We start from the raw sequence: 26,815 nt of genomic DNA on the forward strand, positions 1-26,815 counted from the left end.
TAGTTGTGATGACGGTAGAAAGGAACGTATTTACACACACTAGTTGTGATGTCGGTAGAAAGGTACGTACTTTACACAACACTAGTTGTGATGTCGGTAGAAAGGTACGTATTTACACACACTAGTTGTGATGACGGTAGAAAGGCACGTATTTACACACACTAGTTGTGATGTCGGTAGAAAGGTACGTATTTACACACACTAGTTGTGATGTCGGTAGAAAGGTACGTATTTACACACACTAGTTGTGATGACTTTAGAAAGGTACGTATTTACACACACTAGTTGTGATGTCGTTAGGAATGTACGTATTTACACACACTAGTTGTGATGACGGTAGAAAGGTACGTATTTCCACACACTGGTTGTGATGACGGTGGAAAGGTACGTATTTACACACAGTACTTGTGATGTCGTTAGGAAGGTACGTATTTACACACACTAGTTGTGATGTCGGTAGGAAGGTACGTATTTACACACACTAGTTGTGATGACGGTAGGAAATTACGTAATAACACACACTAGTTGTGATGACGGTAGAAAGGTACGTATTTACACACACTAGTTGTGATGACGGTAGGAAGGTACGTATTTACACACACTAGTTGTGATGACGTTAGGAAGGTACGTATTTACATACACTAGTTGTGATGACAGTAGGAAGGTATGTATTTACACACAGTACTTGTGATGACATTAGAAAGGTACGTATTTACACACACTAGTTGTGATGACGGTAGAAAGGTACGTATTTACACACACTAGTTGTGATGACGGTAGGTTGGTACGTAGTTACACACACTAGTTGTGATGACGTTAGAAAGGAATGTATTTACACACACTAGTTGTGGTGACATTTGAAAGGTACGTATTTACACACACTAGTTGTGATGACGGTAGGGAGGTACGTAGTTACACACACTAGTTGTGATGACGGTAGGAAGGTACGTATTTACACACACTAGTTGTGATGACGGTAGGAAGGTATGTATTTACACACACTAGTTGTGATGACGGTAGGAAGGTACGTATTTACACACACTAGTTGTGATGACGGTAGAAAGGAATGTATTTACACACACTAGTTGTGATGACGTTAGGAAGGTACGTATTTACACACACTAGTTGTCATGACGGTAGAAAGGAATGTATTTACACACACTAGTTGTGATGACGGTAGAAAGGTACGTATTTACACACACTAGTTGTGATGACGGTAGAAAGGTACGTATTTACACACTAGTTGTGATGACGTTAGGAAGGTATGTATTTACACACACTAGTTGTGATGACGTTAGAAAGGTACGTAATTACACACACTAGTTGTGATGACGGTAGGAAAGTACGTAATTACACACACTAGTTGTGATGACGGTAGGAAGGTACGTATTTACACACACTAGTTGTGATGACGGTAGAAAGGTACGTATTTACACACACTAGTTGTGATGACGTTAGAAAGGTACGTATTTACACACACTAGTTGTGATGACGGTAGAAAGGTACGTATTTACACACACTAGTTGTGATGTCGGTAGAAAGGTACGTATTTACACACACTAGTTGTGATGACGGTAGAAAGGTACGTATTAACACACACTAGTTGTGATGACGGTAGAAAGGTACGTATTTACACACACTAGTTGTGATGTCGGTAGAAAGGTATGTATTTACACACACTAGTTGTGATGTCGGTAGAAAGGTATGTATTTACACACACTAGTTGTGATGACGGTAGAAAGGTACGTATTTACACACACTAGTTGTGATGACGGTAGAAAGGTACGTATTTACACACACTAGTTGTGATGACGGTAGAAAGGTACTTATTTACACACACTAGTTGTGATGTCGGTAGAAAGGTACGTATTTACACACACTAGTTGTGATGACGGTAGAAAGGTACGTATTTACACACACTAGTTGTGGTGACGTTAGAAAGGCACGTATTTACACACACTAGTTGTGATGTCGGTAGAAAGGTACGTATTTATACACACTAGTTGTGATGTCGGTATAAAGGTACGTATTTACACACACTAGTTGTGATGACGGTAGGGAGGTACGTATTTACACACACTAGTTGTGATGACGGTAGAAAGGTACGTATTTACACACACTAGTTGTGATGTCGTTAGGAAGGTACGTATTTACACACACTAGTTGTGATGTCGGAAGGAAGGTACGTATTTACACACAATAGTTGGGATGACGGTAGGAAATTACGTAATAACACACAAGTTGAGATGACGGTAGAAACGTACGTATTTACACACACTAGTTGTGATGACGGTAGAAAGGTACGTATTTACACACACTAGTTGTGATGACGGTAGAAAGGTACGTATTTACACACACTAGTTGTGATGTCGGCAGAAAGGTACGTATTTACACACACTAGTTGTGATGACGGTAGAAAGGTACGTATTTACACACACTAGTTGTGATGACGGTAGAAAGGTACGTATTTACACACACTAGTTGTAATGTCGGTAGAAAGGCATGTTGCATATTATAACACCAGTTGTGATGTCGGTAGAAAGGTACGCATTTACATAACACCAGTTGTGATGACGGTAGAAAGGTACGCATTTACACACACACTAGTTGTGATGACGGTAGGAGGTACGTAGTTACACACACTAGTTGTGATGTCGGTAGAAAGGCATGTATTTACACACACTAGTTGTGATGACGTTAGAAAGGTATGTATTTATACACACTAGTTGTGGTGACATTAGAAAGGTACGTAGTTACACACACAAGTTGTGATGACGTTAGGAAGGTACGTATTTACACACACTAGTTGTGATGACGGTAGAAAGGTACGTATTTACACACACTAGTTGTGATGATGGTAGAAAGGTACGTATTTACTCACACTAGTTGTGATGACGGTAGAAAGGCACGCATTTACACAGAAGTTGTGATGTCGGTAGAAAGGCACGTCTTTACACACTAGTTGTGATGTCGGTAGAAAGGCACGCATTTACAACACACCAGTTGTGATGACGGTAGAAAGGCACGTATTTACACACACTAGTTGTGATGTCGGTAGAAAGGTACGCATTTACACACCAGTTGTGATGTCGGCAGAAAGGTACGCATTTACAACACACTAGTTGTGATGACTTTAGAAAGGTACGCATTTTACAACACTAGTTGTGATGTCGTTAGGAATGTACGCATTTACACACAACTAGTTGTGATGACGGTAGAAAGGTACGTATTTCCACACACTGGTTGTGATGACGGTGGAAAGGTACGTATTTACACACAGCACCTTGTGATGTCGTTAGGAAGGTACGTATTTTACACACACTAGTTGTGATGTCGGTAGGAAGGTATCGTATTTACAACACTAGTTGTGATGACGGTTGGAAATGCACGTAATAACACACTAGTTGTGATGACGGTAGAAAGGTACGTATTTACACACTAGTTGTGATGACGGTAGGAAGGCAACGCATTTACACACACCAGTTGTGATGACGTTAGGAAGGTACGTATTTACACACACTAGTTGTGATGACGGTAGGAAGGTATGTATTTACACACAGTACTTGTGATGACATTAGAAAGGTACGTATTTACACACACTAGTTGTGATGACGGTAGAAAGGTACGTATTTACACACACTAGTTGTGATGACGTTAGAAAGGTACGTATTTACACACACTAGTTGTGATGACGTTAGAAAGGAATGTATTTACACACACTAGTTGTGGTGACATTTGAAAGGTACGTATTTACACACACTAGTTGTGATGACGGTAGAAGGTACGTAGTTACACACACCAGTTGTGATGACGGTAGGAAGGTACGCATTTTACACACACCAGTTGTGATGACGGTAGGAAGGTATGTATTTACACACACTAGTTGTGATGACGGTAGGAAGGTACGTATTTACACACTAGTTGTGATGACGGCAGGAAGGTACGCATTTACACACACTAGTTGTGATGACGTTAGGAAGGTACGTATTTACACACCAGTTGTGATGACGTTAGGAAGGTACGTATTTACAACACCAGTTGTGATGACATTAGAAAGGTACGCATATTTACACACTAGTTGTGATGACGGCAGAAAGGTACGCATTTACAATTAGTTGTGATGACGGTAGAAAGGTACGCATTTACACACACTAGTTGTGATGACGGTAGAAAGGTATGTATTTACACACTAGTTGTGATGACGTTAGAAAGGAATCGTATTTTACACACCAGTCAGGTGACATTTGAAAGGTACGTATTTACACACACTAGTTGTGATGACGGTAGGAAGGTCCGTAATTACACAATAATTAGTTGTGATGACGGTAGGAAGGTACGTAATCAATAACACACTAGTTGTGATGTCGGTAGGAAGGTACGCATTTTATAACACTAGTTGTGATGACGGTAGAAAGGTACGTATTTACACACACTAGTTGTGATGACGTTAGGAAGATACGTATTTACACACACTAGTTGTGATGACGGTAGAAAGGTACGTATTTACACACACTAGTTGTGGTGACGTTAGAAAGGCACGTATTTACACACACTAGTTGTGATGTCGGTAGAAAGGTACGTATTTACACACACTAGTTGTGATGTCGGTATAAAGGTACGTATTTACACACACTAGTTGTGATGACGGTAGAAAAGTACGTATTTACACACACTAGTTGTGATGTCGGTAGAAAGGTATGTATTTACACACACTAGTTGTGATGACGGTAGAAAGGTACGTATTTACACACACTAGTTGTGATGTCGTTAGGAAGGTACGTATTTACACACACTAGTTGTGATGACGGTAGAAAGGTAGGTATTTACACACACTAGTTGTGATGTCGTTAGGAAGATACGTATTTACACACACTAGTTGGGATGACGGTAGGAAATTACGTAATGACACACAAGTTGAGATGACGGTAGAAACGTACGTATTTACACACACTAGTTGTGATGACGGTAGAAAGGTACGTATTTACACACACTAGTTGTGATGTCGGTAGAAAGGTATGTATTTACACACACTAGTTGTGTTGTCGGTAGAAAGGTACGTATTTACACACACTAGTTGTGATGACGGTAGAAAAGTACGTATTTACACACACTAGTTGTGATGTCGGTAGAAAGGTATGTATTTACACACACTAGTTGTGTTGTCGGTAGAAAGGTATGTATTTACACACACTACCAGTTGTGATGACGGTAGAAAGGTACGTAATTTACACACACTAGTTGTGATGACGGTAGGAAGGTACGTATTTACACACACTAGTTGTGATGACGGTAGAAAGGTACGTATTTACACACACTAGTTGTGATGACGTTAGGAAGGTACGTATTTACACACACTAGTTGTGATGACGGTAGAAAGGTACGTATTTACACACACTAGTTGTGGTGACGTTAGAAAGGCACGTATTTACACACACTAGTTGTGATGTCGGTAGAAAGGTACGTATTTACACACACCAGTTGTGATGTCGGCATACACAAAGGTACGTATTTACACACACTAGTTGTGATGACGGTAGGAAGGTACGTATTTACACACACTAGTTGTGATGACGGTAGAAAGGTACGTATTTACACACACTAGTTGTGATGTCGTTAGGAAGGTACGTATTTACACACACTAGTTGTGATGACGGTAGAAAGGTAGGTATTTACACACACTAGTTGTGATGTCGTTAGGAAGATACGTATTTACACACACTAGTTGGGATGACAGTAGGAAATTACGTAATGACACACACGTTGAGATGACGGTAGAAACGTACGTAGTTACACACACCAGTTGTGATGACGGTAGAAAGGTACGTACACACACAAGTTGTGATGTCGGTAGAAAGGTATGTATTTACACACACTAGTTGTGTTGTCGGTAGAAAGGTACGTATTTACACACACTAGTTGTGATGACGGTAGAAAGGTACGTATTTACACACACTAGTTGTGATGACGGAGAAAGGTACGTATTTACACACACTAGTTGTAATGTCGGTAGAAAGGTATGTATTTACACACACTAGTTGTGATGTCGGTAGAAAGGTACGTATTTACACACACTAGTTGTGATGACGGTAGAAAGGTATGTATTTACATTTACACACACCAGTTGTGATGACGGTAGGAAGGTACGTAGTTACACACACTAGTTGTGATGTCGGTAGAAAGGTATGTATTTACACACACTAGTTGTGATGACGTTAGAAAGGTATGTATTTATACACACTAGTTGTGGTGACATTAGAAAGGTACGTAGTTACACACACTAGTTGTGATGACGTTAGGAAGGTACGTATTTACACACACTAGTTGTGATGACGGTAGAAAGGTACGTATTTACACACACTAGTTGTGATGACGGTAGAAAGGTACGTATTTACACACACTAGTTGTGATGACGGTAGAAAGGCACGTATTTACACACACCAGTTTTGTGGTGACGGTAGAAAGGTACGCATTTACACACCAGTTGTGATGTCGGCAGAAAGGTACGTATTTACACACACTAGTTGTGATGACATTAGAAAGGTACGTATTTACACACACTAGTTGTGATGACGGTAGAAAGGTACGTATTTACACACACTAGTTGTGATGTCGTTAGGAAGGTATGTATTTACACACACTAGTTGTGATGACGGTAGAAAGGTACGTATTTACACACACTAGTTGTGATGACGTTAGGAAGGTACGTATTTACACACACTAGTTGTGATGACGGTAGAAAGGTACGTATTTACACACACTAGTTGTGATGACGTTAGGAAGGTACGTATTTACACACACTACTTGTGATGTCGTTAGGAAGGTAGGTATTTACACACACTAGTTGTGATGTCGGTAGGAAGGTACGTATTTACACACACTAGTTGTGATGACGGTAGGAAGTTACGTAATAACACACAAGTTGAGATGACGTTAGAAAGGTACGTATTTACACACACTAGTTGTGATGACGGTAGAAAGGTACGTATTTACACACACTAGTTGTGATGACGGTAGGAAGGTACGTATTTACACACACTAGTTGTGATGACGTTAGGAAGGTACGTATTTACACACACTAGTTGTGATGACGGTAGAAAGGTATGTATTTACACACACTAGTTGTGATGACATTAGAAAGGTACGTATTTACACACACTAGTTGTGATGACGGTAGAAAGGTACGTATTTACACACACTAGTTGTGATGACGGTAGGTTGGTACGTAGTTACACACACTAGTTGTGATGACGTTAGAAAGGAATGTATTTACACACACTAGTTGTGGTGACATTTGAAAGGTACGTATTTACACACACTAGTTGTGATGACGGTAGGGAGGTACGTATTTACACACACTAGTTGTGATGACGGTAGGAAAGGTACGTATTTACACACACTAGTTGTGATGACGGTAGAAAGGTATGTATTTACACACACTAGTTGTGATGACGGTAGGAAGGAACGTATTTACACATAACTAGTTGTGATGACGGTAGAGGAAGGAATGTATTTACAACACACACTAGTTGTGATGACGTTAGGAAGGTACGTATTTACACACACTAGTTGTGATGACGGTAGGAAGGTATGTATTTACACACACTAGTTGTGATGACATTAGAAAGGTACGTATTTACACACACTAGTTGTGATGACGGTAGAAAGGTACGTATTTACACACACTAGTTGTGATGACGTTAGAAAGGTACGTATTTACACACACTAGTTGTGATGACGTTAGAAAGGAATGTATTTACACACACTAGTTGTGGTGACATTTGAAAGGTACGTATTTACACACACTAGTTGTGATGACGGTAGGGAGGTACGTAGTTACACACACTAGTTGTGATGACGGTAGGAAGGTACGTATTTACACACACTAGTTGTGATGACGGTAGGAAGGTATGTATTTACACACACTAGTTGTGATGACGGTAGGAAGGAACGTATTTACACACACTAGTTGTGATGACGGTAGGAAGGTACGTATTTACACACACTAGTTGTGATGACGTTAGGAAGGTACGTATTTACACACACTAGTTGTGATGACGGTACAGACGTGTAGACATGTGAACATGCTCTTGGATGAGAATTCAATTCAGTATAAACTATAATGTAACGTTCGAGTTTTGGGGATGTTTTGGTTTGCTTATGTAAGGGTAGAGCTCCAGTGTAAAGCTGCACTAGTTACAGCATCTGTGATCCTGTATAAGAGTGGATTGTCATCTGTGATCCTGTATAAGAGTGGAATGTTGCATCATCTGTGATCCTGTATAAGAGTGGATTGTTGCAGCGTGTGTGGTCTTATTGTATAAGGGGGGAGAGTTGCATCATCTGTGATCCTGTATAAGAGTGGATTGTCATCTGTGATCCTGTATAAAAGTGGAATGTTGCATCATCTGTGATCCTGTATAAGAGTGGATTGTTGCAGCATGTGTGGTCTTATTGTATAAGAGTGGAGAGTTGCATCATCTGTGATCCTGTATAAGAGTGGAATGTTGTATCATCTGTGATCCTGTATAAGAGTGGATTGTTGCAGCGTGTGTGGTCTTATTGTATAAGAGTGGAGAGTTGCATCATCTGTGATTCTGTATAAAAGTGGAGATTTGCAGCATCTGTGATCCTGTATAAGAGTGGATTGTTGCAGCATATGTGATCTGTGATTGTATAAAAGACCACACACGTTGCAACAATCTGTGATCCTGTATACAGGATCACAGATGCTGCTATCATCTCCTCCGCCTTATAAGAGGATCATCATCTGTGATAGCAGAAGAGCAGAGAGTTGCAGCGAGTGTGGTCTTGTTGTATAAGAGGGGAATGTTGTAGTAGCTGTGGTGTGGCTGTTTGGGCTTGGTGTTGTAGTAGCTGTGGTGTGGTTGTTTAGGTAGGGGTGTTGTAGTAGCTGTGGTGTGACTTTTTGAGGTGGGGTGTTGTAGTAGCTGTGGTCTGATTGTTTAGGTGGGGTGTTGTAATAGCTGTGGTGTGGTTGTTTGAGGTGGGGTGTTGTAGTAGCTGTGGTGTGGTTGTTTTGGGGTGGGGTGTTGTAGTAGCTGTGGTGTTTGTTTTGAGGTGGGGTGTTGTAGTAGCTGTGGTGTGGTTGTTTAGGTAGGGGTGTTGTAGTAGCTGTGGTGTGGTTGTTTGAGGTGGGGTGTTGTAGTAGCTGTGGTGTGGTTGTTTGAGGTGGGGTGTTGTAATAGCTGTGGTGTGGTTGTTTGAGGTGGGGTGTTGTAGTAGCTGTGGTGTGGTTGTTTGAGGTTTGTAGTAGCTGTGGTGTGGTTGTTTGGGGTGTTGTAGTAGCTGTGGTGTGGTTGTTTGAGGTGGGGTGTTGTAGTAGCTGTGGTGTGGTTGTTTGAGGTAGGGGGTGTTGTAGTAGCTGTGGTGTGGTTGTTTGAGGTGGGGTGTTGTAGTAGCTGTGGTGTGGTTGTTTGAGGCAGGGGTGTTGTAATAGCTGTGGTGTGGTTGTTTGAGGTGGGGTGTTGTAGTAGCTGTGGTGTGGTTGTTTGAGGTGGGGTGTTGTAGTAGCTGTGGGGTGGTTTTTGGGTGTTGGGTGTTGTAGTAGCTGTGGTGTGGTTGTTTGAGGTGGGGTTTTATAGTAGCTGTGGTGTGGTTTCTTGGGCTGGGTTGTTGTAGTAGCTGTGGTGTGGTTGTTTAGGGTGGGGTGTTGCAGTAGCTGTGGTGTGGTTGTTTTGGGGTGGGGTGTTGCAGTAGCTGTGAGAGCCGTGTAGTGATTGATGAGGTTTCGTGAGTTAGCTTTGTTTGTTGTAATCAACTCATGTACCGACATTATAACAAATGACCAATGTCTGTGAGAGATATTTGGTTTGGTTGGACGGAGTTATACAGAAACATAAGAGGAATTGATATGTATGGAAACGTTTATTGCTCCTCAGTAAAGTGAATAAAATCATTAATACCATGTCAACGATATACACACAGCGATCCGTGGTACTAATCACATTGCAATTGTTACAGCCGCGTGAGAACTGCACGTGTGCGGTTTGCACTGGACATAGACACATAGCTTGTAAAAATGTAGAGCTTGCGTGTAACTATAATCTCTGCCTGAGCAACAACAAACCCATGTCGCGATTGCGCGAGGCAGAAAAATACAACGCTATGGACCGCTTGGAATACAGGTGGACCTGGACTTTCCATGTATCCTCAAGCACCCTGGAGTAGTTACCAACTGGACAGAACATGACACTCAAAGACCCGCCTGATCACGCTACGTCTGTGTCTGTGATGTATCAGTTCGACGGATCAACGACAGCGACTTCTGTGATGGCATGTCCGGGGACTATGACATCGACAGCAAAAGAGATCTGCGTAGATAAGTGATGAGTGCTTCCACGTGCAGATTGAAGATGTCGGGTTTATTATGCGTGACGCATTCTGGCACTAAGGCTGTAAGAACCAAGGTTTAGAGCTCAAAGAAACCGAAATGACAATATACAGCTACACTCCATTAAAGCCGTGCAAAACGTAAAACACCAGCCTGTTTAGCACGATAACGCCAGACTCACTACACTACACCAACGCATCATTTGCCCTGATGTCTGTCATCAGATCTCAACACCTTTATGCATGTATGGGACAGTAGAAGACTTTGCCACAGCCGACACTGGCACTGCAGGCTCACGAATATTTGAATCGCATCCTCAATGTGCCCATGCTTTCAAAGAAGATGGGTTTATATCAACTGCCTTGAAGATTGGTTTGTCATGTTAAACATAGCGAGGTGCTTGTTCTCGCAGCAGGGACGCCATGCTCTTACATTAATGGCAATGTTTCATTTAAGGCATTTCCAAGGACCCATTGACGACAGCGTTGAAGAGAGCACTACAATAAAGGATTACACGATGAATAATGAGTGAACAAAATACGGATGCACGACATTATATCTCTCAATGGTACTTCCCTTTAAAACCATTGAGCATTGATGCAACTGCAAATATAGATGGTGGCGTCATTACTTGGGGCACTGTCAAAATGTGGCTGACAGATAGATTATGTGGTCATTACTTGGGGCACTTTATACAGGGGTCTCTGGAAGGCAGCAGATACACATCTGACAGTTTCAGGGCAGGCAGATCAAACATAAGGTCCTAACTGAGATTTAAATGCCACGCCTACCTTTTGACATTGAGTGGAATCTCACCTGTAGTGTTGCGGGTCATACCGTACTTTAACCCAAGTAAACAACGGTGATTTGACGACACTTTCCACAGTATACTTCAGTGACGTTAGACCGTCAATGGCAGCTCGTTTACCTGCCTCCCAAAGTAACTCTTTCCTGTAAAGATGTTCAAAACTTTAAACAGGTGTGTCTGCAGTATCTCTGAGTGTCAAGAATTACACAATAAGTATAAATGTGTCAATCGTGAGAGAAAATATACACCATCATCATTCAGTGATATAATTCAGTGATTATTGAATATACTGAACCTTCGTACTTTCTTTGAAGTTCATACAACGTATGAGACGAGCGGTGCCAAGTAGTATTCACCTTTACCGACGCATGTGGCTCTGAATCTTTACTATTCCCCCGAGATGACTGACTTGGTTGCCCTCGTCAATCGAGTGATTGAAGCTGTACTATTTACCTGTGGTGATTGACTTGGTTGCCCTCGTCAATCGAGTGATTGAAGCTGTAGTATTTACCTGTGGTGATTGACTTGGTTGCCCTCGTCAATCGAGTGATTGAAGCTGTAATATTTACCTGTGGTGATTGACTTGGTTCCCTCGTCAATCGAGTGATTGAAGCTGTAGTATATACCTGTAGTGATTGACTTGGTTGCTCACGTCAATCGAGTGATTGAAGCTGTAGTATTTACCTTTGGTGATTGACTTGGTTGCCCTCGTCAATCGAGTGATTGAAGCTGTAGTATATACCTGTAGTGATTGACTTGCAATTGGTTGCTCACGTCAATCGAGTGATTGAATCTGTAGTATATACCTGTAGTGATTGACTTGGTTGCTCACGTCAATCGAGTGATTGAATCTGTAGTATTTACCTGTGGTGATTGACTTGGTTGCCCTAGTCAATCGAGTGATTGAAGCTGTAGTATATACCTTTGGTGATTGACTTGCAATTGGTTGCTCACGTCAATCGAGTGATTGAATCTGTAGTATTTACCTGTGGTGATTGACTTGGTTGCCCTCGTCAATCGAGTGATTGAAGCTGTAGTATTTACCTGTAGTGATTGACTTGGTTGCCCTCGTCAATCGAGTGATTGAAGCTGTAGTATTTACCTGTGGTGATTGACTTGGTTGCCCTCGTCAATCGAGTGATTGAAGCTGTAGTATCTCCCTATCTGTATAGGTACTTCATACACTGGATTACTCAGGAGGTCTAATCTGGAACAGGGCAGTATCTGGCAACGTTAGATGTGACCATTACTTCGCCAGCCCCTGACAACTGACAATTTGGGGAAAAAACAGTCCTTATTTAGATGAGCGTAGAACATGATCATCGTGAAATTCGGGATTTAACGTCTCCACATTAATAAGTGCTCGATAATTGGCTTGTTGACACACGTTCTCTTTACCGGAGAAATGGTATTGTTTCGTGGGCTGCGAATACGGTTGTTCTGGCCGCCGACGTTACCTGAACCTCATGTCGTCGTCTTCTCCACCCCACCCCATGTACAGGTTGGAGAAACCATTCACCCCACGGAACTGTTGCTCGGTGAAAGCTAAAGCACCTCCGATATACCTCCGCATGGCGCTGAAGTGACACAAGATATAGCTTTAACTGTGTGAGACTTCCTGAACATGGGAGGAAACATAACAAATATCTATAATACACAAAAATATGAAATAACAGTCGAATTCAACGACCAGGTCATTTAGTTACCTAGATATATCAAAGTTCTTATTGTCATTGTTTAACACACACGCGCGCGCGCACGCACACGCACACGCACACACACACACGCACCTTCTCCAATGTGTGTGTGTGTTTGTTTGTTTTGTGATCTGGTCATTTGGATAGAAACTGAATAAAACGAATATTGGTCTGTGATAAAAATCAAACGTGAATTGAGATGAATGTATGCAACAATAGCTAGCTAGAAGTCAGTAATAGTCCCAGGATATATACAGTAACAGTGTAGCATGTATACAGAGCGTATTAACTTTAACACAGTAACATTGCCTATATATATATACAGAAACTATTAAACTAAAACACATCACCGGTGTTTTAACAGAGAGTATTAACAAAAACAGTAACAGTGTCAATACATACACAGACAGTAACAGTACCAATGTGTATACAGAGAATATTAGTTTGAAACAGTGCCAGTAAATACAGTAATATGTCCGTATACAAACATTTCTGGCGTGCATTCAGTAATAAAGTGGGTATATATGCAAACATTTCTGGCGTGCATTCAGTAATAAAGTGGGTATATATGCAAACATTTCTGGCGTGCATTCAGTAATAAAGTGGGTATATATGCAAACATTTCTGGCGTGCATTCAGTAATAAAGTGGGTATATATGCAAACAGCATTCAGTAATAAAGTGGGTATATATGCAAACATTTCTGGCGTGCATTCAGTAATGAAGTGGGTGCAAACATTTTGGTTGCATTCAGTAATAAAGTGGGTATGTATGCAAACATTTCTGGCGTGCATTCAGAATGAAATGTGATAAATTCACTGTTTTTATAATCTAACTTCACTGTTTTATAATCTTTCCTGTTTGTATTTGACAAGACAAGATAACCCGATACATGGCAGATTGAGGGATGCTATGTGAATGAATTCCTTGACGGTGCATACTGTTTTTGTTACGGTAAACTTTCCGCACCCCTGTTTCAATGTAAACTTAAAATATGTCCAAACAGGAGACTTAAATTTGCCAGGCGGGTTCTCAAAATCGCCATCAGCAATATCCATGACGCTACTTTTGGTATCTAGGCGAGGATGTGCGTTTGGATGTTTCTGATAGGCTATGGTCGCTAGCGTGGCCTTATCCAATAATATTGGGAACAATGGTTATCTCAGGCAAAATAGTAAAGCTAGCAAGACTTGTTATCACGGCAGACTCGTATTCGTCATAGGGCCAAATACATAATAAAATAAACGGGCTTTAGCAAAAGTTTTTATATAATACATTGGTGCAACATCAAATAATAATCGATATACATGTACATCAAAATATGAATCAATCATAAAACAAATAAATCGCGTATAGCACCCTGGTAATCGTTCCGGCGATGCACCGGTGCATTGGTGAATCGTAACATTACCAATAAACATTGTTGGTATACAAAAACACTGTATTACTGATAATAGTACTTCCGGACAGCAGCCACCAAATGCACCACCTGCTCGGGGCGACAGTTGTACGGTATTCGGTCATCTTCCGGAATCAGGTCCACGTCGTGGAACATGTAGCAGTCATACTTTCCAAGACGTACCGCTTCAATGAAGCCTGCGTTCATCATTAATGCCTTGTTGAATACCCCATCAGACACCTGGTAAAAGTAACCAAATAGTTAGTATATCACATTTTTTCACATGGCTCAAGTATTGATTCTAACACTGGATACAAATCGAACATTGACAAGATCTTCTGTTTTGCTCTCCTTATTCATGCTGAGATATGATATTTCTCTTCCAGTGGAGATGGTGATTACCTGTTCTACCACATAGATGGTAAAGTCCCGGCGCTGCTGCAGCAGGTAAGGCACCAGGTTGTTGAGGAGGATCGGTAGGTGTTCATGTCGTTTTCGGAAAGGGATAATAATGGCTGACTTCTGGTCGTCTACACAATGCCGCGGTCGGAAATGGCCGGCACCAATTCCTAAAGGGGTGAGAACCTTTTCCACCTCCTCATAGCTAACATTCTGTTTGTTTACTTGCAGTCGTCCTGCAAATATATCACCATAGTAAAATAGCGCAATCATTTGGTTTCCCTAAACACGTGTACTGTGCGATATTTGACCAAACCAACGTATACCACATAATCATAAAGAACACCCCAATACGAACCTTGACCAGGGTTTGACAAACACTTTGAGAGACCCATTGGGATGACCAGCTTGGTACTGATGACAGTTGTTATCTGTGAAAGCTGTAAATGGCCGTCTCGTTCACAGACCCAACAAAGCAACATCATCAACACCAGCACTGGGGTCCAAGTGGAAGAGCGTCTCCGGAACCAACGTAACAAGGTCATGAACACTCGTAACATCACGCACGGCACGCTGGTATAGAAGAAAGCTACCTGAGTGCATAATACACATACAACAAGAGTGGTGCGAGCTAGCTACTAACCTTTGTTAGCTCTGTTTGTTGAGCGTCCGTGGTGATCTGCTAGTACCTGCCCCTAAGGAGGGAGACATGTTGTTGGTGTTCCACGTCAGCAGAGTGCAACAGGGTTGTCTCAGGGCGAGGAACACGCAATGGCACAATCCCACCTGTTGGTGACCTTTATCAGCAGAGGTGACACGACACCACGAACTGATCTTCATCTCCGTCAACACAACGTCATCTGTTACTGGCCATTATCAGCAGAGGTGACAAGTGTCGGGGCTCAGACCAGCTGTTTCTCCTTCATATTGAGAATGTAGCATTGTAACTGGGGAAAACGTACATAATATGTATTTAAAGTGAAATGTCCCGGGTCAAATGTACAAGAGGATTCGTTGTCCTCAAATTCACATTAGCAAATGACCATTGTTCACGACAAATCAGGAACCATTGCATAGACTCTGAAATGAACGCATTTTACGGGACGAAAAGGGCCCTAAATTATGTTTATAAAATATAATAAAATGAAGCCCAAAGACTTTCTTCATTTACAGACCTGAAACTGTGAGACTTGCCACATATTCTAGACTTGCATGGGTTCTATTAGGTATATTTGTTTCAGGGTCTGTATGGCGGGAAAGTAGGTTGTAAGGGCATATGTGAAAGCGTGCCAGTAATCAGTTTGAAATGTAACTTGTATATATAAAAGAATAATCTTATACTTGCACAAGGTCCACATGATCTTTCTTCATCTAAATTTTTCAAAAAGTCCACCCGTTCATCCACCCGTTCTCTTGGTTGTTGGGGTTCGAGATGGCCTTATCAGTGATACTGTTAAAATAAATAAATATCTTACTGCTTCTGTTACATATATGATTCTCAGACACATAACATATTGACTGATACTGTAGCATTGATGAATAATACACTATGATTATATCTATACCATGTAAACATGTAAAGTGCCTGGGGAAATGACTATAACTTCAACGACTGCCGATAAATCCTTTTACTGCCGATCCGTGTGACTGTTTCAATATACAAATATCGCGATAATTGGACATCTTCCGTCATAATCAATCCACCGCAGTTAACTTTATGCAGATAACTTGCGATCCATGCACCTTTACATATCTCACACATCTATGTGTCATTATCAGTAAACAATAGATCTAAGTGTATATTTATAAGTTGGTTAAGTTCTTGAACTATCTATATGAGTATATATAACTAGAATCTACATTGGGATTACTGAAAACATGAGCTAAAGCACATTGTACATGTGGGTAACGAATACCTCTCATACGCGTATGCGGTCTCTCGACATACTTTGATTCTGCAGTAGAGCTAGACGGCATGGTTACCTCCCTTTCCCTTGAACGCGGAACGAGGAGACACAGGCCAGACTTTGTATTGGCTTTGTGAAGGAACGAAATGTGATCCTGGGAGGTGGTGTGGATACGCTTTTTGTATAAATGTGACCAGGATCTGATAAGGAGTGACCAAAGGTAATATTTGCAGATATCTGCGGTAACACGTATTCGGTGATTGGTTCGCACTTAGTCAATTTATGTGCAATGTAGCGACCTTGCAACAGTCGGCCATGACGGATATGCACCAGACGCCATGCAGCAGTCTATCTCCGGTATACAAGAGCCTGTATTTCTGTAAGTTGGGTTTGACAGACGTCAACGTTGGTTCGGATGATAAAGCGAAAGGCTACGCTTGTGGCTGTCTAAAGCGGCTTTGTTTAAGTAAACTGGAATGAGAATTTCTTATCAGTTTCTTGAGGCTGTACCGCATGACCTAAGTGAGGGGAGATTGTGAGGAAGTCTGGAGTAGGGATTTTACGAGCGCATTATAACAGTAGCGAGTGATCACTACCAAGCCTGTTGTCGTTCATTTCCGATGAACGTCAATGTATTGCATGATTATGTTGTCAGCAGAGCAGAGAGTTACATAATTACAGAACTGTCATCATTTCGCACAAGATGCAATCATTGGGACAGTATCATCAGACGAGATTAAAAAATATAATGTTATATGTATGCAGGGGCGGAGAAAGGGTGTGTTTGTGTGTGTTGCAAATAAATCATAAAGACCAAAGGTTAGTGGAGGAGGAGGTGCAGTGCAACTTACATATTTTGAACCAGTGGAATTTTTGTTCAACAAATACGTTTGAATGGATTGGTTTTTTTGTTTGGGGATAACTCTCCATATCTATTGGATAGGTGCAGTTCAAAGTTATGATTTGATATTTTTAATCAATCAAGAGTTATCACAAACTACATCTCCAAAACTCGATTCCCACACGGGTACAATGTGCGAAGCCCATTTCTGGTGTCCCCTGCCGTGATGTTGCGGGAATATTGCTATAAGTGGCGCAAAACCATACTCACTCACCTAAACTAGGATAAAAGTCCCATATCAAATGTGGTCAGTCAATAATTTTACTATTTTTTAATGGACTGTTTTCATATTTTGATAATGGGTTCTTTATAGGAAGGGTTCTGTGCGAAAGTTTGATACAGATATTGTGTTTTTGGCAAGATAAGAGTAGTCATTGTTAATTGTTGTTCAGCTGAAGTTGGGGCGGTGGGGTAGTCTAGTGGTTAAAGCGTTGGCTCGTCACGCCAAAGACCCGGGTTGGAATCCCCACATGGGTACAATGAGTGAAGCCCTTTCTGGTGTCCCCCGCCGTGATATTGCTGGAATATTGCTAAAAGCGGCGTAAAACCAAACTCAGTCAGTCAGTCAGTCAGCTGAAGTTATAAGTTATGGTTAGGGCTATTAGTGAGCCTTGATCACTTTTGGGGCTTTTAATTCATAGAAACGCAGTTTATTAAGTAGATAATTGAAGTTAGTTGAAGCTGCGCACATCCAAATAACACTGATCTAAACACAGTTGCGACATCTACTGTCCCATCACGGAATATCTTATCAATAAATCAGTTAGGTCTTGAGTCTCCACTTTTTTAATGAAAATGAGACATTGTCAATTTGTTTCATGTTGGAACAGTGGACAACAAGACTGTACCAAGAAATGCAGTTCATGCTGTTTCATGTGTGTCTTCTTCAACAACTGTTGGGCCCTCCACTACCAACGTAAAGCCACATATCGGTATTGATTCAACTGACAACATGCTAAGTGCTCAAATTATTAAATGTTTTGCTTTCCTTTATTCAAGCATGTAAACTGTTCCACTGACATATAGATCTGATAGATTTTATATCATCTATTCACAGAAACCTAACCAGTCAAGGAGTTCTCCATGATGAGTGACAGTTCAGCCACTAACAAAAGTATCCAGCCTGCTGTGGGTGTTGACATTCAGCCATCACGAACAGGCTTTGCACTGGAAATGGATTCAGACAACAAACAGGCAGTTCAGTCTTTGTTGGCCATGTCATCAGAAGCCATTGTTAGAGGTGTTCCACCAGAGAAACAAAGCCATATGCTTCCACAGATGGACCAATCAGGCTTGACCAGCATCAGTTCTCTTAATCATGTTCCAACAGATACAGAAGAAATCCGACAAACGTCTGTTCTAGACAGGGCAACACATGAAGCAGTTGAGATGACTTCACCCACTGGTGTTTCCCCAGATCTGCCAGACTCTAGAACATATTTAATCAGTGACATTACTGCATCAAGACAGGGAACAACAGATGGGAACAGTGGACAAGACGAGACTGTACCAAGAAATGCAGTTCATTCTGTTTCATGTGTGTCTTCTTCAACAACTGTTGTGCCCTCCACTACCAACGTAAAGCCACATATCGGTATTGATTCAACTGACGACATGCTTAGTGCTCAAACGCCAACTACACCTGAAGGCAGTGTTTGTGTTTCATCTGCTACAATGAACCTTGCAGAGTCCTCGATCAACCCAACTGATGATTCTTATGTTGAGAATCCAGTTACCACTGGTCTCACAAATCCAGACACAGTCCAGGAGAAGCAGAATGGCCAGTCTGTGCCTGAGACCAGCTGTTCAATGGACAGTGCCTTCACTACCACTCCTGTACAACTGCACAGTACAGGAAATATTAGGGAAACTGAGAAATATAAAGAACAGAGTGACAGCAAGCAAGGTTTGCAAACTGAAAAACTCACAACATCAGAAATAGTGACTGATAAGTTTGAATGTTCATTTACAGAAAGTGATGACAGTGATTCAGATGGCGAACATTCAAAAATGAAGAAAAAAGATGATGGGTTCTTTCAGATAACATTTGATATGGATGATGATTCCATACTCTCAACAGAAAACAGTGAATGTGGAACATTCCTCACATGTTGTGTATGTGGAAAGGAACTGCCTGAGACAACAGTAGCAGAAGCAGGTAAAGAAATGTGTAACACATGCAGACTTGTCAGATTCATGCCAGAGGAAACAAAAGCAAGGGGGAAAAGAGGTAGAAAGAAGACTTTAGCATCATCAGAAAGTAAAGTTGCTGTTAAGCCAACAATTAACAAATGCCCAAGGAAAAGTACAGTGAAAGTAGAAAATAATGATTCCATAGCCCCTGTCAGAAAGAGTACAAGAAAGCGAGTATCAACAATTGTTATTGACCAAACAGCTGGGGACTCAGAAGAAGACATTTCTCTCTCAGAAGATATGACTGCTGATGACTATGTTGGAGAAGATAACTACACAGAGGTTAAACATATGAAGCCTCGCGAAAAAAAATGCGTTGTACAAGAGGAAATCTCTAAGAGTAAGTATGCTCAAGAGCTAAATTTGACTCCAACAGTGAAATCTGAAACAGATGGTACAACTGAACCAGAAATTCCTCCAGAAGTGATGTCACTTATCATAAGAGGTAATATGCCTCCGAGGAAGAAAGGTAGGCCCAAGGGTTCCAAAAATAAACCTAAAGCATTAAGAGCTGCTGAGAAAGTGGCAAAGAGGGATATGAAGTTCAACAAGAGATGGTACAGAGGACGTGGTCCAGTTCCAGATGCTAATCCAGATTCTGCAGATGGCCTTTGGGCATGTGAATTTTGTGGGAAGGCATTTCCTATTCGGAGGAATTTTCTTGCCCATAGAAGAAAGCATTCTGGACGACATAAGTGTGATGAGTGTGGCGACACTTTTGAGTGTAATAGTAAATTGCAGAGGCACATAAGAAGACATCGTGGTGAAAAGCCATTTGCTTGTCACCTATGTCCAAAAGCATATTCAGAAAACATGTGGCTTCAAAGACACCTTGCAACTCATCTATCCGAGGGTCATGCCCCGCAGCCCAAGCCCTATCAATGCAACATTTGTGGACGCCAGTATACTCACAAAGGAACAATGATCTACCATGTGAAGACTCACACCGAAACAAAATTTTACCAGTGTGATGTTTGTGGGAAGCAGTTCACTCATAGAAGTTCTCTTGAATGTCACATTAAGACCCATACGGGGGAAAAACCTTATGTCTGTGAGGTTTGTGGCAAACGTTTTGCTGACCGAAGTGTCCAGCTCAGACACACACGATCACATTCTGGAGACAAACCATATAAATGCAGTGTGTGCGACAAGGGCTTCACACAGAGTGGAACTCTCAATATACACATGAGATTACACACATCAGAAAAACCATACAAGTGCAAGATTTGTGGTACTGGTTTTCTGAAAAGATGTGATCTTAGCAAACACTCTAAATGTCATGTCGGTGAAATGCTAACAAAGAAAGCTAACTTAATAACATGCCGTGTTAATGAAGGTAGAGGTGCTGATATTCAAGAAAAAGCAGCCCAGATCCTTATAAATGCCTATGGTGAGAAGAGACCAGACGGAACCATTGAGATAAAAACTAGACGACTTGAGCAGCCAGTAGAGACTGAACACTATGAGCAAGAAGACACTGCTGAGCATGTTCAAGCAGGACAGGTAGTAGATATGATTCAGACTGTAGGAATAACTTCGGGCGACACTCACCATCTTGATCAACGTGCAATGAGCAGTCACCATGAAGTATCAGAGCAAGATCAAATACAGCAACATTCAGAAGATATTCAGCGTCGTGCTTTAGAGTTTCTGGCCATGAGAAGACAAGAAATTGAGCAGCAGCAAGGCCTACAGATCCTCCATCCACCTCTACACAGGTCCACTATAGACCTTGGTTCGTTGGATAGACCAGTCATGGATCATCACTCAATGGAGATAGTCACTGAACAGCAGACTTCAGATAGGCAGAGACTGGAGCAGCAGATTGAGAGGCATGTTGATCAACACCCAGTTGAAAGGCAGCTGCTGGAGCAAGTTGAGGGGCAGGTTATTGGACAACCGCAGATGATAGAGAACCAACAGACAGAACAGCAAAGACTTGAACAAATGTCACCTCCACAACAGCAACAGCAGCAGCAGCAGCAAGAGCCTGTCTGGATCTGCAAGTATAACTAGTCACAACAGTGTGTTATTCATTACATTTTGTAAACTGTCAACAGGTTTTACCTTCAACATTCATCACACAGACTAAAGTACAGAATCAATGCAAATTTACTTGGGACTTGAGGATACTCATTAACAGTACAGACTTGTGATTTGTAATCACTCTTCATCTAAGTGCTGTAAATATTACAGAGGAGTGTGAGAGTACATCAACTGGGATGTGTTATCATGTCAGTATGTGTCAAAGTGGACCAGATCAGGAAATGAGACTCAATGAAACAGCATAGCCTTATCTTGAAACTGATTCAAGCCTGCCATATAGTTGTTGATATATTGTTGGAAAACTTGACAGAAAATATTTGGTTTGAAATACCCTGCAATTGATATCTATATATCCCTCTTTTTTATCAATATTATCATAAAAGTGCTACTCATTTCTGCCCTAATTTGAACATGATTTACAAGTGTCATGCCTTGTTGTTGAACTTACATAATTGTTAAGCCAGAATGTATTACTACTGAAGTTGTGAAATGGAATATCTTGGAAATACCTCCTTATAATAACTATGATATAGACCTAATTTTATTAATGTCAGATGTAGCACAAAGCATGCTGTAGTTGGCTCAAGCACACTGTGTGTTACTCATGATTGGTTGCAAATACTAACTCACATCATACAATGCAAAGGAGCAGAGCCAAAAAGGATGGGAGTTTCAAATAACAAAGTGTCTACTTACATGCTGTAGTGCTTGACTGTACAAATACATGTGAAGCAGGACTGCTTTATATGAGCATGTTAATGCTTTGTTGGAATTTGATCAAGGCTAATGGATATTTTTCTAATAATTAGTTCACAATACTTTTTTATATCAGAGATATTTCTTCCATCATGAAACTTTGTATATTTTTAAGATAGGCACCAGTTTGTTCAAGATTTATGAAAGCTTGGGATCTGTGTTAAATTTCTTTTATTACATGGTTTTCTTCTGGTCAGTTGGTACATTTATCTCAACTGGTATGACACTGCATTCTTTTATGTAACTTAGGTAACCTACCACTTCAAACTTTATCTGCAAGTCGGAGGTTAAGGATATTTTGAAAAGCTGTTGTATTATAAGATTAAAGTATACTGTGAAGATGATCCAAATGTCTCCTACAGTGTGTTTAATGGCATTGGAGAATTCCTGTGTTGCATACAAATCCATCTAACTCTTACATTTATTGACAGTTGATTCATATTTAGTTAATGACTATCGATCTCTGTGATCTGTATCGATAGCCAGCCCTACTAAAATTGGTCTAAAACATACTTGCTCAGTTTGTTTTCAAGTCTAACTTTGTACAGTTTGTAATACTTAGTAACTACTAGTATAATACAGAAATACATTGCTGACAGTGAGATAATATATGATGCCCAACAGTCAAGACAAGGTCATTCAGGAATGTTGTATGTGTCAATAAGAAAGACAGACAGACAGACAGACACTTTTTTCGGTAATATGGCCTTATGGCCCATTTTACAGTTAATATATAATGTTGTTGTTTTTTAATGTCACGTGAGCACAAATTGAAATAGTTATCTAGCAATAAATATATGTTTTAACAATGTTGCAACTGCATGTATAACAAGAGGATTGTGAGAGTTTAATAAATTTACCATTAACATCTAGTTTTTATGGACATGTTTAATGTGTGGAAGATATTTCTCTCTCAAATCTTTATATTTATCACAAACTAATAATACATGGAATTCATCTTCAATAAAACCCAATTTACAGTTTGCACATTTAATTAGGTCAATATTGTCTTGTTTTTACCTTCTGGAAAAATTGACAATAAAATTGTGTAGGGAAAGTCTAAATTTACACATGGCTCTTATCAAATCCTTATTTTCTAATGATGTTAAATACTTCTCTGGTTCTATAGCTGACTTAATCGAATTATAATGACATAAAAAGGATGAAGATGAAATACTATTGTGCCAGGTTTGATAATACATATCTTGTAATACTATGATAATTGCAATGTGAAATGTCATATAACAGAGAGTTACTTTCAGAGTGATGATGTGTTCTTATATACTCATAGGAAAAAGTATCGCAACACACTGTACTTTGCATAGTATCAATATGTTACCATTAACCATAGCAAACCATATCAATGACTGAGCACAATGTCACTATCTGGTGTAACTTCTGAGAACTGCTATAACATCCCAGACCCTCCTCCTCATTGACTGTATCACCCAGACATTGAATTTGACGTTGAGTTACTGCGTTCAATTCTTGACAGAGGCTATGTACCCTTGACATAAGTCTTGTGATACGGACAGGGGCTGTGTTCTCCTTGGGGGTTGTGTGACTCATGGTCAGCATGAACGCTGACAGTCCTTAACGTCATTAATGGATGACGACCTACACCTCATGCAATAGCCCTCAATGACATGCCAGCATTCCACATGCCAATGAATTGCCATCTTTGAGTAGTTGTCATATTTGCTTATCAACAATGCTATCGTCTGTTATCCAGCTGTAGGGACAGCTGACTGAAGCTTGGTATTTGCTTAATGACAGGTACACATACTGCATGTGATGCTCAACCTTGATCATAGCACATGCATATCTAAAGTCAATGTACAGTGTCTGAAGGGTCAAAATAATGATACAAACAAACAAACAAACACTATTGTGGTATTTGAGAGTCCCTGAAGCTCATACTCTTAATTTTCAGGGATCCTGGACAACAAAATGGGGGTCCCAGACACTTAATTATTATTAATACTGTAATTGTATTGTGTATCATGATCATGACATTGTTACAGTAATTAAATTGCAAATAATACCATATAACCCAGCTAGTAACAAACTCAGTGATAACTTATTGTCACTTGATTGGAATTTTTACAAAAAGTATTTGGACTTTTTCTGAGTCCCTGTGGACGCGCTTAATAAATTTTGTTGCGTCCATTGTCAATTTTTATGCATATGGGACACAGGAATTCGCGTCCTGTAAATCCCTGAATACTTTTTCCCATGAGTACTGGTACATAATGTAATTCTGTATTGGATGTGTTTTGTTAACAAGGATTTTGATTGACACAGGTTAACAATTGAGATATCTGAAAGTGAGTTTGTGCATTGGTATAAGCATGATAATTATCAAGTTTCAAGTTGAGCTGGCAAATCATGAAACCACCTTATCACTCTCACTGTCTCATACAGGTATGTAAGGTTGAATTACAGACAAGTAAATCATATATTATGTTACTACTGTCTTCCTTCAAATTATTAATTTCCAAAGAGAAATGCCTAGTCCAAAGAATTGTACTGATGATGTTTGTTTGTATAAGATATTAATGTTTTCACATGTTATGCATGCATGGTACATGCAGTAAGGGAAATGAACCTTGAACTGTTGTTTAACAAGGTTTTGATCTCTCTATCAGAGAGCAAAGAGGCATTTCCTGATTAGAATTCTGTGTATCAGGTAACTGTTTGTGTTGACATTGTTCAGATGTATTGCTGATTTTGTCTTTAGTTGTACTATTTTGTGTTGTAATATTGCTCTCTAGGTTAGATGTATGTGGCAGAGAGTTTTATACAATGTATACATTGGACCTAATACTTCCACATTTGGCTGTCATGTGTGGTGAACATGGTAACAGACAGACCAGCATGTCTTTAGTTCTATACTGAACACCTATTATTGGGATTAGTGAATAGATATTTGAATATATATATATATAATATACTGACATGCTTCCACTGGAGGTCAACTCAATAGTGCTTTGTTAAACATATGAAAATGTTTTGTACAAAATGATAATAGTTATGACTGTATGCATGTTGGTGTGAACCAGCATGTGTGGTTAGAAGATGTTTATGCTGTCAGCTTCATATGTACTGTAGATAGCATAGATTTCACGTTAGAGGGCATACAAAAAATATCAGCTTGTATAAGACTCAGGCACAAGTAGAAGTATGTATGTGTGAGGATAATGCATGTATCATATTATTACTGGAAAATACAGTGGTTCACTCATATGAACAGATGAGTTTCGGTGCTCCATTCTAACACTGTAAGAAAGAAGTTTTTCTTTGTATCACGGTATCACAAACACTTCATGAGACAGAAACTGACATGCCAATAATGTTTCTCTGGACAAACCTTTGTTTAATACTACGTCATTATTTCTGTGACACAGTGCAGTCATGAATCCTTATTTTCTCTTAGTTACAACCTGCATAAATGAAATTGCCTGTATGGACACATAAGTGATTAATACAATAAAGTCACAGAATAATGGTAACCTAGTTACTTCTCATTGTCTGCACTACAATTGTAACATGAGTTATGTTTGGATTTACACTTTCTCAGTAAAGTACAGATTCGAATCTGCAGTCACCTGTACAAAAAAATAGCGATCTAACCCACTCAGCCACAGTGTACGTTGGCATATCTCCCATGGCCAAACGATATTAATAAACTATGCCTGTTTAGAAGTGGTCAGATGGAATGTTAAGAAAAGAGTAATCCCAGGTATGAAACTTGTTACATTTGACCACTTTCTAGAAGTTGTTTATGTATTCAGGGCAGATGTTGTATGCGACGACTCGTTAACCCTGTATCCAAACTAGTCAAGAGAGGCCCTGGATCCAAGGTGTCTGCTCAGATGTGTACCACCAGCTAATCAAGGGAACACACAGAACCACCTAAACTTATATTCAGACCCAACAAGTACATTAGTTCTCCTTTTTTTTCTGACAGTGTACCCACTGAGTATTATAGTATGTCCAGAAATTATTGAGAATTTGAGGAATATGTTTAATTGGATTTCTAGTATAAACAATCTTGACCAGTTATCAAGTGCTTGACCAGCTATCAACTCCGTTAATCCTTTTTCATTAGTTTGTGAAGAGTTATCCCCCTTTGTTTACTTGCTAGCAGACATTTTCAGTGATCCTCAGTATGGATGATTTAGAGAAGAGGAAGTTGATTTTAGAGTATTATAACAAACACATCAGGTCAGCTAAAGTGATTTCAAGTAGAACAGGCATCCCTTTGTCCACTGTTTATCGTGTTTTGAAAAATATTGCAAATGGATATGGCATTGAGCACCAGGGAGGCGCAGGTATGCCCAGAAAATTGACTGTCGG

The 26,815-nt window shown here is 40.2% G+C and overlaps 2 protein-coding genes across 4 annotated transcripts; one reads left to right on the forward strand and one right to left on the reverse strand.

Moving 5' to 3' along the window:
* Positions 1–9,987: 9,987 nt before the first annotated feature.
* On the reverse strand, positions 9,988–15,493 carry LOC124262730 (beta-1,4-galactosyltransferase 4-like). Its single transcript, XM_046697274.1, has 7 exons — positions 15,343–15,493; positions 14,657–14,889; positions 14,304–14,494; positions 12,617–12,736; positions 12,262–12,366; positions 11,168–11,302; positions 9,988–10,848 (listed from the first exon to the last, which is right to left on the reverse strand). The coding sequence occupies exons 1-7, from the start codon at positions 15,491–15,493 to the stop codon at positions 10,803–10,805; spliced, it is 981 nt and encodes a 326-aa protein (XP_046553230.1). The 3' UTR covers positions 9,988–10,802.
* A 1,165-nt stretch (positions 15,494–16,658) lies between these two features.
* On the forward strand, positions 16,659–23,122 carry LOC124262726 (zinc finger and BTB domain-containing protein 24-like). Of its 3 annotated transcripts, none has more exons than XM_046697269.1 (2): positions 16,659–16,780; positions 18,519–23,122. In XM_046697269.1, exon 2 carries the CDS (start codon positions 18,545–18,547, stop codon positions 21,668–21,670), a length of 3,126 nt encoding a protein of 1,041 aa, XP_046553225.1. In that variant the 5' UTR covers positions 16,659–16,780; positions 18,519–18,544; the 3' UTR covers positions 21,671–23,122. The 3 variants fall into 3 exon arrangements, with proteins under 3 accessions (XP_046553225.1, XP_046553226.1, XP_046553227.1); XM_046697270.1 differs by lacking the exon at positions 16,659–16,780 and adding an exon at positions 16,801–16,939; XM_046697271.1 differs by lacking the exon at positions 16,659–16,780 and adding an exon at positions 18,347–18,387 and having other exon boundaries at positions 19,050–23,122.
* Positions 23,123–26,815: the final 3,693 nt, after the last annotated feature.

This window comes from Haliotis rubra, unplaced genomic scaffold (genome assembly GCF_003918875.1).
Source record: "Haliotis rubra isolate DU_JTF1 unplaced genomic scaffold, ASM391887v1 Scf850, whole genome shotgun sequence".
Lineage (NCBI taxonomy): Eukaryota > Metazoa > Mollusca > Gastropoda > Lepetellida > Haliotidae > Haliotis > Haliotis rubra.

Coding starts and splice junctions, on each gene's coding strand:
- LOC124262730 (XM_046697274.1), bottom strand. CDS start 15,493: ATGAAGATCAGTTCGTGGTGTCGTGTCACCTCTGCTGATAAAGGTCAC. Junction 12,737..14,303: donor GTCCGGAAGTACTATTATCA/GTAATACAGTGT, acceptor GTGTCACTTCAG/CGCCATGCGGAGGTATATCG. Junction 10,849..11,167: donor TATGACCCGCAACACTACAG/GTGAGATTCCAC, acceptor CCTTTATTGTAG/TGCTCTCTTCAACGCTGTCG.
- LOC124262726 (XM_046697269.1), top strand. CDS start 18,545: ATGATGAGTGACAGTTCAGCCACTAACAAAAGTATCCAGCCTGCTGTG.